This window comes from Taeniopygia guttata, chromosome Z (genome assembly GCF_048771995.1).
Source record: "Taeniopygia guttata chromosome Z, bTaeGut7.mat, whole genome shotgun sequence".
Lineage (NCBI taxonomy): Eukaryota > Metazoa > Chordata > Aves > Passeriformes > Estrildidae > Taeniopygia > Taeniopygia guttata.
The window spans coordinates 48,058,555-48,073,720 of record NC_133063.1 but is presented as its reverse complement, the minus strand read 5'-3'; the positions used below and the strand labels follow the sequence as shown (position 1 = coordinate 48,073,720).

The window sequence follows — 15,166 nt, the reverse complement described above, 5'->3', positions numbered from 1 at the left end:
ATCTTTTATCATGTAGGTAGAGCTTTTTGCAATTTTTTTTTGCTGAAATACTATTCTAATAGAGAACAGGGTACCTGTAAAGTCAGAATTTACTGTTTACTAATGTGAAAGCTTTCTTTAACCTGGAGTGCACCTCCTAGCTGAGAAACCCAGAAGCTAACGATTTGATGTCTTCTAACAAGACCGTAAGGTGTATTACCTCAGAGCTGGGACTCCCAAACTCCTCAGGAGTTGTAATTGTTCACTTCTGCTTTCTGTTAGTTGGCCAACTTCCTTTCTGATTGAGCTGCCAAAGAGTTGTAATGAGTTTAACCAATATTTTATTTGTTTTGTCTGTACATGAAGTTTCAGAAATTGTATTATTTACCAAATTTCAGTCCTTTTGTTTGTGTCTTTCATAATAGAAAAATTTGTAGTTTTCTGAGAACAAGAATTCAGGGATTTGGGTAGCTGTAGTGATGTTTTGCCTTTAGAAGGTTTCCTTTGATTGTTTGGTTTATTTTGGTTGTTTATTATAGATGTTTTAGTTCTGTGTTTTGGTAGAGGGTGCTAGGTGAGGATCCAAGGAGTACTATTAAGTTTGAATTTAAAATTAAAAGTAAGAGAAGCATAGACTGAGCAGTATTATGTGCAATATCCCAGAGAAACTTCTGTTGAAACTTCTGTGGTGCCTCATAAATGTAAATTGAGTCTGAGTCAGGGCCGAAACTTCAAGTTAACACTGACCTGTGATAATAAATACGAGGCTGTGTGGATCTGGGGATGGGCCTGAGGGGCCTGTTATGTTCAAATAAAGAAATACTTAATTTTTTTGGCGAGTAGGCATCTATAACCCACCAGTTACCTTCACATACCCTTAAATGAGTTTATGATGCTTTTTTAAAAGATACTGATTTCCAATTGCAATGGCTCTGTGATCTGCAATGTAATCTGCAATAGCTTGAGACTCTCTGGATTAGAATACATTGGCAGCTGTAGTCTGTGGTCTGTAAACAGCTGTCATTAAACACATGAGTTAAACACATCATATTTATATTACCATGTGTGTATTTTGAAGTGTCAGAGTTGTAACTGTGAAAGCATTTTTCTTTCCTTTCTCTTGAATCTGAGGTATTGTCATGGATTTTTTTACTCTGCCCTTCTTCTTTCTGGTCTGTGCCAGGTATAGTAGAACTGCTGTTCACCTATTCTGAGTTGACTGAAGAAGTAGAGAGAGAATGTATTTTTATGTAGTGGGAAGAGATTTTTAGCAACTCTGATATATAAAACAAAGTATTGTCGAGTAAAAGATTACCCAGTCTTTTCTGAATCTTTTGTTCTATTGTTTTAATAAACATATTCTTGTGTTATTATTAAGAAAGTTTTTTTTTTTTTTTTTAATTTGTAATCCATTGGGGATTGCTTCTCTGCTGTATAAACGTAAGTGACATCTACAGCTTAATTTCATTTTTTGCACTATTACTGCTGGTAACTTCAAATGGCACTTGGGAAGCACAAAATAGGGATATTGATTCAGTAGGGTTGTTCTGTTCGGTTTTTTTAGTTATTTTTTGTTTGTTTCAAATACAGTTAGTGAGAGTCATTGATCTGTGAAAGCTGGCTGTTTTGTGAAATTAAGTGAAATGATTTTCAAGTTTTTTGCAAGTCTTAAAGCAACCATAATAAAGTAGAAATCACTGACATGGCGCTAAGTATCTTCAGGCACATCTGATAATATTTGTCTTCTCACTCTGATTTTTTTACATACTTACAAAATTATAGTGGTCATAGCTGCAGTAGTGTCCTGTTGGATCAGAGATAAGATGTTAGCAATCTTAATGAAGGAAAAAAAATTACAACCAACCTTATGAATTTTAAAATGTCGAGTAACTGAATGGCTCTAAAGAGACTAAGTAGAAGTAGGAAGCAGCAAGTAAGGTACTTTTGGTAACTGGCCTTTATTATACAATGGACTGTTTAATAGGTAGCAGTTTCAAGTGATTAATGAATAACTGAACAGGAATACCTGTATGAGCTGGAAGTGGGTAGAAGGCAAAGGAATAGGAGAAAGTGAATAAATGCCATAGGAGCTGTTGGGAAAGAAATGGTGAAAGAAATGGTGTAATGAACATGGATTTAAAATAACTTATTCTTAACGTGGAAAGAGGATCTTAGTCTCACCTCTGTGCTTTGCCATACCTGGGTGGAAAGTCTGAGCTTTCAAAGTTAATATGGAAATAAGTATTTGTTGTAAACTTTATTCTAATTTCCTTTTTTGCTTGTCTAGCAAATCTAGTTTTTAGCTGAAAGTTTCTAGGTCAGGTCTGATGAAAAAAGCTTTTGTGCTGTGTTTGTGTAAATAGACATGACAGCTGTAAGCAGTTTTTTGATCTTTGAGTCATTGTAGATTTAAAATTTTGTCTTGCAAGCTATTCATAGCTTAAAGTGCTATTCTAGTGTGATTGCTGTCAGATAAAAATAATCTCCTGCTTTGTAAGTCTTACCCCCTGCTGCATAGCAACTTTAATGAAATAAGTATTTCTTTGAGTTAGAAAGTTTATAAAGCTGTAAGACTTGCAGGAAGATGGATAAAGTAAAAATACTTGGTATTCTATTAATGAGAAAACTAGTGCTGTTTGAGAGAATGAAATAGTAGAATGAGTTGCATTTCTACATAGTGGTGTTTGATTTTCAAGTGTTTTGACACTGCTAGGAATTGTAATAAATTACAATATTGTCCCTGTCTTGTTCCATGTGCTGTAATGAACAGTGGACAGGTCACATTCAGGGAGAGGGTGGGACCAGGATGACAATTCCCCTGGTGATCATTGACTTCATCCTGGTCCATGTGTAGTTTACAGATTTGTTGCTGTCAAACTTCATTATTGATCTTATTTTTTAAAAGATTTTAAAAAAAACTTCTGCCTTTCTGTTAGAACAACTGGGTGGAAAAACAGAAAAGAAATTGGCTACTGACTGCTAACCTGTGAGCTACCTTGGTTTATCATCTCTTAGCCCTTGTTTCCTTTACAAATAGTGCATTATTCTCTTTTTCCATTCTACCTCTCCATAAATGATTAATCCCCACCCCTTTGTTTCTCTTTTGTACATCTTTTCTAGTTGTGCTATATACCAATTAAAGAGGGTGTTCGGTATATCACAGATAAGTGTCTCCCAATCAGTTCTAGTTACTCCAGGAAGATTGAGTTAATTTAAAGGATTACTTAGTTAGACTGTTGTGTGCTAGACTGATATTCTGTGGAAGTTCCTTCGATTGTCTGATGTCTTTGCATTAGGTGTCAAAACCAACCCATTCATCTACCACAACAATCTGGAAAGATCAGTTTAATGGATTGAAAATAATCCCTTTCCTAACTCTGTTAATAGTTGTACAATTTCTGTGTGTGGAAATACAATGTTCCTTCTCTAGAGGATCACCTGTGAACTCTGAGCCTAGAAGGCAGAAGGAGAATAAGAAGATTAATAAGAAGAAAAGAAGAAGAAGATAAGGATACATTCTCATGACTTCACTTCATCCAACCCACCAAAATAAGCAGCTCCATTTATGAAGGATGCAATCTTTTTGAACTGGCTTTCAGAACCAGTTGGTTAAAAACTTTTGAGTGGTGCAGTCTCCATCCTCAGAAGCTTTTGAGACATGCTTGAATACAAGCCTGAGCAACTTGACTTGACTTCATATCTGAACCTGCTTGCAGGGAGAGGTTGGACTAGAGACTCGTGGTCATTTTTGACCTGACTTATCTTACGAGTGAGCCTCTATTTCTCTGCAGCCCTCAGCCTATTGCCATCCATGTAAACTACTGGAACAGAGGAGTTTACATCTGGTAATTGGTGCCGAGGGTGGTGCAGTTAAAGTCACTTAATTGAAAAATAGGAATTTGAAAAATAAATGCAACTTTCGTGGCTAAAAAAAGTGAACAAGCATCAGCACTTTAATTGTTTGCATAATAATATGAAACTTTCCATGAATATAAAGAAGTGTAAATTTATTGTGCCTGTTTGTGCCTGTAGATTCTTTCTGTAAATTTCTTGTGCCTGTAGATTGTGCCTGTAGATTTTTGGTTTGCATATGTATTGTCTGACTTCAGAAATTATTATGTAAAGGGACTGATTTGAAATAGAATGTGGGAGTCGTATGTCTTCCTGCTCAAGCAAATACTGCACTCTATTGTGTGTGTTATTTGGCAAAAAATGTCTGGTGCCAAACAAAATCTTAATTACAGAATTGTATAATAGAAGTAGCTGATACCTGCAAAGTATCAGCTCTAGAGTAGAAGGCTGATTAGATAACTTCTCAAATGCCTTTCCAAACTAATATTTATGGTGTTTTAAATAAATATATGAGACCTATTTTGGTAATTACCCTAGAGATTTAGGGCTTTTGTAGACTTTTCGTAAGTATTGGTCATCTATATAATACAGCTCTTGGAAATAGCTAAGTGCAAAATTGAAACAAGTATTCTCACATTCCTGGAAATCTGTAATTGATGGCACTAGTTAGAGACTAGTTTGTAAATTTAGTGGATTTAAAATATGTGCCCCTTATACCTTTATATGTTGGCAGCTTTTGTCTGCAAAAATAATAGAATTGAATTGCTTTTGTTTTAAGCTAGTCTTGCTTATTGGTTAAGACAAATTTATGAAAAGCAGAGCAGTCTTCTCATTCTTCTGCTCTTCTCCCACCTTGTCTTGTGTGCAGCATCTTTCTCTAAAGTATCCCAAAGTTGTTATTTTCAGAAGTGCTTCACTAGAGGGCTTTGGAAAGATCTTTATGAATCATATCAAACATTTCTCAGAACATTTCTCAATGATTTTACTTTTGTCTTAGATACTCAAATATTATAGAAAATGCAAGAACATTGTTGGCTACTCCATATAAAATAATTCATTTTGTAAGATTTTTTTTTGGTCATAACTGTTGGAACAATGGAGTACAAAAGTCAATAGTTGTATTTCTAGATACTGATGAGTAAATGTATTGGGTCAAGCCATCTGTTCTGCCATTTAAGCAGTCAGCTGTCAAGGCAGAAGAAGAGAGAAATCACAGTAGGTGTAGTGTGTGCTTAGTGGAATAAATGTGGTTTGCAGTTTTGCAGTTTGTATAAGAACTATGCACATATTTTCAAAGGATTTAAATGACAAAATAGTAGCTGTTATAAATATTTCTTTGAAGTCTTTTTGCGTTTAGATTACTATGTTCAAGACAAAAGAATCTGTTCTGTGATTTGTGTTGAGTGCCATGTTTGTGTTTTCCAGTATACTCCATGGTTAACTTAATACCATTTTTAGTTTATTATTGCTTTCTCAGTGCCACATTGTTTATGCATGTAAAATCATATTAATGTTTCTCAGTCACTCATAAGGCCATGTGATGTCAGTAATGCCAAAAATATCGTAAGTTTATTTTGACTGTGTATAAAACTACACTTTATACTTAACAGTTCTTGGTATTGCCCTCTTTCATTCTTTATCATTTTCCTGAGGATTCCCATTTCTTCACAAGGCAGAGACTGAGTGTCAAAACTAACAGAGGATGAGACTGTTTCTCTTTCATGTTTTCAGGGCAGGAATGAGAGTGACTACTGGTGCTACTTCAAAAGTGTGAAAGCAGGAGAACTGCTTAGAGAACATAGCAAAGCCCTTTTTCTGTTCTCTTTCAGATGGAGAAGGAGATATCTTACTGTCTTTTGTTCTTCACAGGGTTACACATCCTTCTGGAATGATTGCATTTCCTCAGGATTGCGAGGCTGTATGTTAATTGAATTGGCATTGCGTGGACGTCTCCAGCTGGAGGCCTGTGGAATGAGGCGCAAAAGTCTACTAACAAGGAAGGTAAGTGCAGGAAAATGGTTACATTTACTTATCACACTCCACACAATACAGGGCCTATAAATTACAACGAGTTCTAAGAAAAAGCCTGGGTTTTTTTCTTTATGTGGATATGATGATTCTGAGTAATGATCTCAGGTAGATGTGCAAAATTAAGAAGTGTTTCGGTGATGAGATGAAGTGCCTTGGAACATCGCTGGTGCCTGTTCTGTGCCCATGTTTGCTTTCCGGATGTGTTGCTGATACTGGTACCAACCAGCCGTTGGCAGTGGCTCTGGCTGGGGTGTGGTGGCAGCAGTTACTGCCAGTAACACCAGCCGCAATCTGCTGAAGGAACTGGCTTTTGCAATGCAGTGGGATGTGGGCTGAGGCTGAAAGGAATGGATAACTGCCACATGCCAGATGTGTCCTGCAAGCCACCAGTTTATTAATGGTGTACACAATGCTGCAGTTTGTGCTTGCATTGCATGGGAAGGAAACCATCATTGTTATTGGGACCCCTGAGAACACAGCTATCTGGTTCAAGCGCAAGGCTGGTGTGTTAAATTGGTTGTGCTCTCTGACTTTCAAGATGGCCACATCTCTGTGGTCCTTTTTAGAATTGGGCTGAAGATTTGAGGCCTTTATTTTTTACTTTTACCACTGAATTTTCCCTTTGTATAAAATCTGCAATATCGTGCTCTTGGAAGAATTTTACTTCACCAGCATTAGAGGATACTTGTAAAATAACCTATTGAAAACCTGGTGAAATGTTGCCTGTCCACCACAGATAAATTCTCTTATGGCACATTTCCCTGTCAATATTATCTTTTGCTAAATTTTAAGGCAAGCTTGTGAATTCCCAGCTCTCTTCACTTCAGACAAATTGAACCTCTGTTCCAACAAACAGTCCCTACTTCTTTTAGCCTCGTTTAATCATATTCAGCATTGATTAGTTCACACATTTTTTTTTCCTCCAGAGAGCTTTTGGCTTCTTAGACATTCAATAATCTTCTTAGGCATTCAGTCAGGAGTTATTTTCATTCTGTGAAAACCTTGTCAGTTCTATCTACTTGAAATACTAACTGTGAGGTTGCTGGGTTCTTTAGGAAAATGGAAAAATAACCTGTATGTATATTCACTGAAGAATACAAGCAAAATTGTTGGTCTGAGTTGTGATTGGTTTTTGTTTGATTGTGGTTGCATGTTTTTTGTTAAATTTTATCATGTGGTTTTGGCATTGGGTAGATGTATTTGTTTAAAGTGACCTAAAATCTACACAGTTTAGAGGTTTTCTTATTCTGCTGTTGTAAAGTATTTGAGATACTTTTCAGTTTTCAGGCAGGAGGGTTCTATAAAAATAGGCATTAATTTAAGATTTAGGTGAAGGTTGTTTTCTGCTTAAGTACTTTCCTGCAAATAAAATCCCTAAATGCACCACCTCCATCAATTTAGCAGTCAAGCCTTGTGAATGACTTGTGTTGTTTTGCACCTTATTTGAAGTATTCCATTAACACTGAATTTCAGTTTTGTTTCTGTGTTGGCCAGACTTAAGTCTCTACTCTGTCAAGTGTTCTCCTTTTCCTGCTTCTGCAGGCTTTGCTCCCCATGCCCTTAGCTTTGGCTGTGAAATAAATACTGTGCCTAATAAGTAGAGAGAGCTGTCTAATAATACATCCAAGGTTGTAATTCAGGGGCAAAATAATTTACTTTGAGCAGTTTAGTTTTCACTGGAACCACTCTCTCAATCTTGTCATCAGGTGGGGCACAAGTGATAAGGTGAGGATGAGAAGAGGTTTGAACAAGTTTTTTGGGCAGTAGTATAGGTTATAAATAGCTAACTGTGGCTTTAATCATGGAATTAACTTGAAAGAATGATAGCTACAGTGATTTCCACTTAAAGCCTTAAATCGGGTTGATCTCTGCAGATAATATTTCATACTTCAGAATGGATCAAGATGCATTAAATCTATGATTGAATGCCACAGAGGGTCAAATGAAACTGAGAGAACAGTGGACTTGATGGACCTTATTGAAACTTTGTAAGTGGATATAAGCCTTGTAAATTTGGCTTAAGAGTATGTATTTGTCACACCATTTTGGAGTTGTCTACTGGGATCAGTATTAGAAACAAATAAATTAATGTTGAGGTTTGCAATTAGTTACTGAGTATAGAAGATGGTACTGTACATTGCCTTACAGGCTCAGAGAGCAAACCAAATTAAAAGAATTATGAAAAGCAAAAGGAATCCCAAAAAATCCTTGGCAGATTTTCTTCAGTATTTTATTGCTAACAATTCTGAGCAATTCATACAAGAGTGAATTTTTGTATTAAAACTAGAAAAAGAAATTTACTTTAAAATCTGTGCTTAATCTTTAGCTTTGCTTAATTGCAGAGCTGCAGTGTGAAAAATGCAAATTAAATACTCTGTATAATGGAAATTTCCTTAGTTGGTAAGTACCAGGCAAATCTAGTACCTGATTAATCACTGAAAAATTGGAATAAAGAATATTTTATTACAATCAGTCTGAGGACCAGCATCTCTGAAGAACCAGGATGTTCTCTGAGCTATGGAATCACCTTTCTGACTACTCTGAAGTGTTAAGAAAAATAAGAGCTTTTGCTTCCTGCTTTTCATATATATATATATATATATATATATGGATTTGTGTTGATGTATTCATTTTTCTCTCACTTGCCTGCTACCTTTTACCTGATGCTTATAAAGTGCTAGCTTGTAAACTGTTTAAATTACCAAATATAATAGTAACAACAACAATAATAAAACAAACAATAACAACAACTACTATTATTATTAACAACTGTAGCAATTCTTCTATAAATAAAGAAATAGTTTATTTAAACATATTGACTTGAGCTTATTTAATCTATAAGTTTTCATTTGGTTCTCTTGATTTTGTCTCCTGAAAAAAAATTGTATTTTGCGTAGTTTCTGTAATTGCTTATATTGGTAAACAAGCAGTTACTCACATTTTTGAATTTATTATGTTACTCTGTATCAATTTTTTGTTGTGCTTTCCTGAGTGAAATTCTAGAAGTTATTTAATAAGAGACTTATGTAGTACTGTATTTATTGTTGCATGTTAAGGGGTTTATAAGTACATGTGTATTTTCCTTAGTATGTGTGGTTTAGCTGTTATTAAATGAAACTGTTAGCTGGCAGTGTGTTCTTCAGAGCTGCAAAACTTGCAGATGTTATCATGAACCTATTTTTATCCATTCGTATATTGAAGAAAACTAGTTTTATACTTTTTTTTTTGTTATTTTCATGCAACCATATTGTTTAACTCAGTATTTGAATAAATTGAAGCAGTTAAATAGACTGTATTCAGAAACTAATTTAGTGCAGTGTACTTCATTTTTGGGAGGTAGCAAAGGACCTAGCTAGAGAAGTGTTTTCCTTCAAAATACAGCTTTTAAGTTTGTTATTAATCCTAAAATTTTAGGCAATTAAGGTTAATTAAAGTTACAGATAACCTCAGACAATATTTGAATTAAAGTGCAGATAGTTTTATTTTTTCAATAATAAAGGTTTGCGTTTTTCAAAGTTGCATATTCTTAAGAAAGAGTTTGTCATTAAAAAAAAAATTATTTTGGTTTTCCTAACAGGTAGGTTTTTTATTGAAGGATGTGTTTGTCATATATTTATGTCAAAATACTGACTGTGTTTTATTCATTTTTAGGTGATTTGCAAGTCAGATGCTCCTACAGGGGATGTTCTGCTTGATGAAGCTCTGAAACACATAAAAGAGACCCAGCCTCCTGAAACAGTACAAAATTGGATTGAACTGCTTAGTGGTAAGCCTTGCACATAACATATTTGCTTTTTTTACCCAAATAAAGCTAATTATCTGGCATCACTAGAGATTATATTACAAGGTTTTTTGAGAGAAAATATGCAAAAAAGATAATTAGTCTGTCCTCTAGGGTAGTCTCTTGCTGATTGTAGCCTTTAATCAAATATAAGTAAGTGTTGCTTTTGACTTAACTTGGTACAGAAAGGATCTGTATGGAAGTGTCAGAGGACATCTCAACTCAGTGGAAGAGGTGCGTTCCGCTGACTCTGAAGTAAATTAGGACTGCACCCTGGAGATATAACTGCCTTTCTCTGTGTTTGGAAATGATGGTTGGTGGAAGTTTGGAGCCTGAGTTGTGTGCACTGAGTATTCAGACCTTTCAATAAAGAAAGGAGGTGAAGAGGGCATGCACACAAAACTTGAGGGTGATTTTGCCATTAGTCTTAAAGAAACAATAAAACGTTAGGAGTTTTATTTTTTCATTAACTGAAGAAATGTAATATTTTAAAATGTTAGGTACTTCTTGTTGATCAAAACAAAGTCTTCAAGATGAGTACTTTGTACACAGCTTTCCCTGTAAAGCTAGTAAATAGTTTAGAAAAAATGAAATGTCAGTGATCATAGAATTATGAATAGATTTGGTTGGAAGGGACTTTTAGAGGCCATCTAGTCCAGGCCCTCTGCATCAGCAGGGACACCTTCCACTAGACCAGAGGACCATCCAACCTGACATGGGATGCTTCCAGGGATGAGGCATCCACCACCTCTCTGGGTGGCCCATTCTGGCATCTCATTGTGAAAAACTTCTTCCTTGTATCTAATCTCAACAAACTCTCCTTCACTTTGAAACCATTACTCGTGTCCCAGGTTCTGCTAAAATGTCTGACCCCATCTTTCTTGCAGTCCCCCTTTAAGCCCAGAAAGTCTGCAGCAAGATTTCCTTAGAGCCTTCTCCTCTCCAGGCTGAACTGCAGACAGAATTGATCACCAGCGTTTGTCTGTTTTCACAAAGCACATAAATGCAGCTTCTTTGGAGTAGATCAGAGCTGTACTTCAGTTGTGTAAACAGCGCAGGAAAAATCCCTGCACTGTTGACCCTCATTGTCAACAATGTGACTGTGAGGTTGGGGGTAATGAGATTTGGAAGTTGCCTGTGTAAAATCTGCTACTTCTTAAAACCTGCAGAATTATACAACCTGCAGATATGAGCAAAATCTCTTTGCCTTTCTCTTCTTTTCTGTGTTCTTCCCATTCATGCTGCACCACCTTAAACAGCCTTCCTTGCACACCAGTTCATTTTCAGGTCCTTGCCATCCCCCCTCTCCTGCTCCTTGGCTGTCAGGCAGGGGGGAGACTGGACTACTAAGCAGCCCATGTCAGGAGGGGCATGGCTGCTGCGGAGCTGTGCAGTTCAGTTCTCACTCAGCTCCCCTTCCCTCTTACAGCCAGCAAAAACAATTCATTTTTCTTGTCCCAAATATGTAATTTGTGGTGACATTTCACCTTCTCTCCCAGCACATCAAGTTAGGACTGGCTCAAAAAAGGTCAGCTAACGAATGAACTAGTGTTGCAGGTTCTCTTTGAGCTAAGCTAGGGTTTTGCTGACCCTGCTGAGCTTTGGATCTGGGAAGATAATCATCACCAATGCTGTGGCTAAGGCTTGAATCAATGATTTTTACTAACATATGTTAATTAATTGCTAATTATTGGATAGCATTAGTGTTCTTTGTATTTCCCATGGTTTAGAGATCTGTCCTTCTGAAGAAAAATATTTCAATGGGTCTGGGGGGCTGGGGTTTTTATTTTTATTAGTTGGTTGTTTTTGCTTTATTTTTCTTTATTTAATAAATTCATAAACTCCGTTAGAATTTTGCTTTGCAGACCAGGTCTATCCTGGAAAAAAAATCATCTCTATCCATGATTATTAGTGATGCAGAGTGCTGCTTGGAGTTAGAGTACATATGAGTTCAAAGCCATCATGTAAATAAGTATGTGGATGTGTAAGGTGATGTTTGCCAGGCTGATATTTATAAGGTAGCATCTAAAGAAAGCAAAGGTAGGGAATAAAGAAGTTTGGACCAAAATCTCTCTCCATGTCTGCAAAGTGTCTGTGTAATTGACGAGCTTGGACACAAGGTGTCACCACAGCACTTTCAGCCACCTGGCAACTGTAAAAAAAAAAAAAAAAAAAAAAAAAAAAAAATCTAGGAAATAGCCTTTTCCCTGTGAAAGTAAGGAAACTACTTTTTTGTGTTTGTGTGATAGTTCCATTTATGATCAAACTGGGGAATCATATTCAGTGATGTGTAGTTGAACTTGTGTAGTTCAGGCCTGGTTGGGTTTTCTGGCTTTCACTCTGCAGTTGGAGTCACCTCATTTATTTGCTTATCTTGGCTGTTATTTGGATACGGTGTGTGTCACCCTCCCTCATAGTGGGAGAAACCTCCAAGGCACATGTGGCTTACTATTGTTCTTGTTATTATTTTATGCTAACCAATACATTTTTCAGAAGTTTGGTACAGAAACTCTCATATTTATGGAAAACCTCCATCTTGTTTTTGTTTATTTTTCATATCTGTAATCAAGACATGGCTTAGTGATCATTTCATCTGAACTGTCAGTGTACCCCAGAGCTCCTCCAAGGAGGTTCTCCTGGTCTCTGCCTCCATGCCAGAGATCAGAGAAATGCTGACAGGAGCACAGTGTCTTGTAGTCTGCTATATGATTTTGACAGCTTATTCTGCACCACAGAGGGGAAAAAAAAAATCACTTCAGCAGTGCAGCTTAAGTTTGTCTGACTATTCTGTGGTTTTTCTTGCTGTTTTAGGTGAAACATGGAACCCTCTGAAGTTGCACTACCAGCTACGAAATGTCCGTGAGCGGTTAGCTAAAAATCTAGTAGAAAAAGGTGTACTGACAACAGAGAAACAGAACTTCCTTCTTTTTGACATGACTACACACCCTCTCACCAACAACAACATCAAACAGCGCCTCATCAAGAAGGTTCAGGAGGCAGTTCTTGACAAGTGGGTGAACGACCCCCACCGCATGGACAAGCGCTTGCTGGCGCTCGTGTACCTAGCCCACGCCTCAGATGTCCTGGAGAACGCTTTTGCCCCACTTCTGGATGAGCAGTATGATTTAGCCACAAAGAGAGTGCGGCAGCTCCTGGATTTAGACCCTGAGGTTGAATGTATGAAAACCAACACGAATGAGGTTCTGTGGGCTGTTGTAGCAGCTTTCACAAAGTAACTGCATTCAGACTGAAGTGTTCTCTCTTCTTTCATGTAAACCAGTCTTTTCCTCTTTTATTGACTATTCATGTTTTCTGTAATTTGTACCTTCTCACATGATGAATTGGCTTTTGTTTAATGGGAATTATTAAATTAAATTGTGTATTCCCTACTTCTCTATCTGTATACAGGATTCTGCTGGTACAAGAGACTTTCCTATTTAAAACAACAGAAGAAGGGCGAACTGCTATATTGGCAGTTGGAAATGGCATTCCATTTCCTCTTCAGTTTGAGTTACCTTAAATACTTTGTTTAATTTTTCACCTCATTGTTATTGAAATAGTTTGTCACCAAAGCTCCATGTTGAAGTGGCTGTCAGGACATTTTTACACAGATGTTTTCAATTACATATAACAAAATTACTTAAAAAGCATAAATGCCATTAAGCAGCTTTGTCAATAGTTCCTGTAAAATGCCCCATAAATTTTAATTTTCATGCAGGTCTCTTGTGTACTTATATTTTCATTAATACGGTAGCTGAGTCATAAGGCTAGTTTAGAAAGGTCCAATTGTTTCATAAACCAGTTTTGCAAGGGGATACATTCCATTATATTGTGTATATATAGTTCAAATTGTATATTAACAGCTGTCCCATCTTAGTATTTTGCAAGATATACTTACTTGTACACCTGGTGCCCCTTATTTGCTGTCAGCCATTGCCATCTGATGCAAAGAAAGGCCTCCTGCAGAGGTCCTGTGTGTGAAAGCTGTTTATTTCCAGAGTCTCTGGAGTTTGCCATCCAGGTATTCTCAGTCTATGCATTGCCTTTGAAAGTTAGTGAATGGAAAGAGACTGCTTTCTATCATTGGTACATTTTTCTTTCCCTCCACTTCTGTATGGAAAAGACTCATGACCAGTACAATTTTTGAGTGCAGTTTTTGGTTTTGTACACAAACTAATGTTTATCTTTTAAACCTTGAACTATTTTACACTTCAAAAAGTCAGTCCTAGCAGGTGTTGCATGTAAATGGTTAGCAAGTAACGGCAGCAGTTCAGAGACTTCAGATTTCTGTATGGGATGCTCTGCTATATTTTAATTTTTATATATACAATTATGCTGATTAGCACACTACTGTAAAAAAACCCAAAACCTATGTAAAACTCTGGCTTTTAAAAATTTATTGCCTCTTTGCTGCTGCTTGTTATTTCCCATTGGTTTCACTGTGTAAATATTATGCATTGAAAAAATTAAGCATTGATTTCTATACTTTTCTTCATCATACCAATACAGATTTATAGTGGGGCTTACAGGTGTTTAGAAACCTTTTGGTTAATATTCAGAACAAGAATACTAGATGGTGTATAACTGTAGAGTTGAAATTTAAGAGGTCCCTTAATCTGTATACTAGCTTTTTACCTACAGTAAATAAACTATGATCTTGAAAGTGCCTGAAATAGAGTAAGCATGTCACTTATACTTTTTTGTTGCTAATTAGAAAGGTTTTACTGCCTAACTGAAAGCTTTAGTTTATATCCTTCTTATTAGAAAGGGTGAATTTATATTAAGTAGTTCAAACTGACTTAATCAGTGGTGTTGCTTGGATCTGCAGGATCATGGCTGGGACAGGCCGAATTCATTTGGGGAGTCTGCAACTGTGCCTGCCCTAGGTAGACCTCTTCAGTCTTGAGCACGGCTCTACAGCCTCATCTGTGACTGGACTTCCAATTTTGCACTTCATTTTCAATCACTGAGATGCTTAAGTAGTTGACTTTAAAATACAACTTAAATTCATCATACCTCTATAACCTTTTTTAAGAAAGGTTTTTAAAAATATGGTCCTTAACATTTAATAGCATACTGTTCTTTCAGTTCTTAATGCTATTTCTTTAGACAAATGAAATTAAAAGTATATTGTAAAGTATTTCAAACTCTGGTTTACAAATAAAAAGACAAACAGTGTTCTCTCACTTGTAAGATGCTGTGTTGAAAACTTTGAGCGGCTTGGGCATAAACTTGGAACATTGTCTTTTAAACATTTCAAGCTGTGATTGCTTTTAAGTGGAAGGAAAATGCAAATTGCTGTGTTGTTCTTATATTTGACAGCTTATGGAATACTTTCTGTATACTTGGTAGTAGATGCAGCTCACAGCTTTCATTGTCTCTCTCATGTGATCTGTTATCTCATTTTCTGTTGCTCTTTGAGCAGGAGGAAAAAGTAACTAGGTGGAAAGGTCAGAAAAATGGTGGCATTTGCAGGACAAAGTTATGTGCACAAAACTTTTAAATGGCTTTGAAAATCTAAGC

At 36.4% G+C, this 15,166-nt stretch overlaps 1 protein-coding gene across 1 annotated transcript in view; it reads left to right on the top strand.

Annotated features, from left to right (window-relative positions):
• The window catches only part of GOLPH3 (golgi phosphoprotein 3), a 28,500-nt gene extending 13,664 nt beyond the window's left edge, over positions 1–14,836 (top strand). The window contains exons 2-4 of the mRNA XM_002193100.6: positions 5,701–5,832; positions 9,514–9,628; positions 12,455–14,836. Of these exons, the coding sequence (XP_002193136.1) occupies positions 5,701–5,832; positions 9,514–9,628; positions 12,455–12,879 (672 nt within the window). The 3' untranslated portion in view covers positions 12,880–14,836. The remainder of the gene's footprint in view (positions 1–5,700; positions 5,833–9,513; positions 9,629–12,454) is intronic.
• Positions 14,837–15,166: the final 330 nt, after the last annotated feature.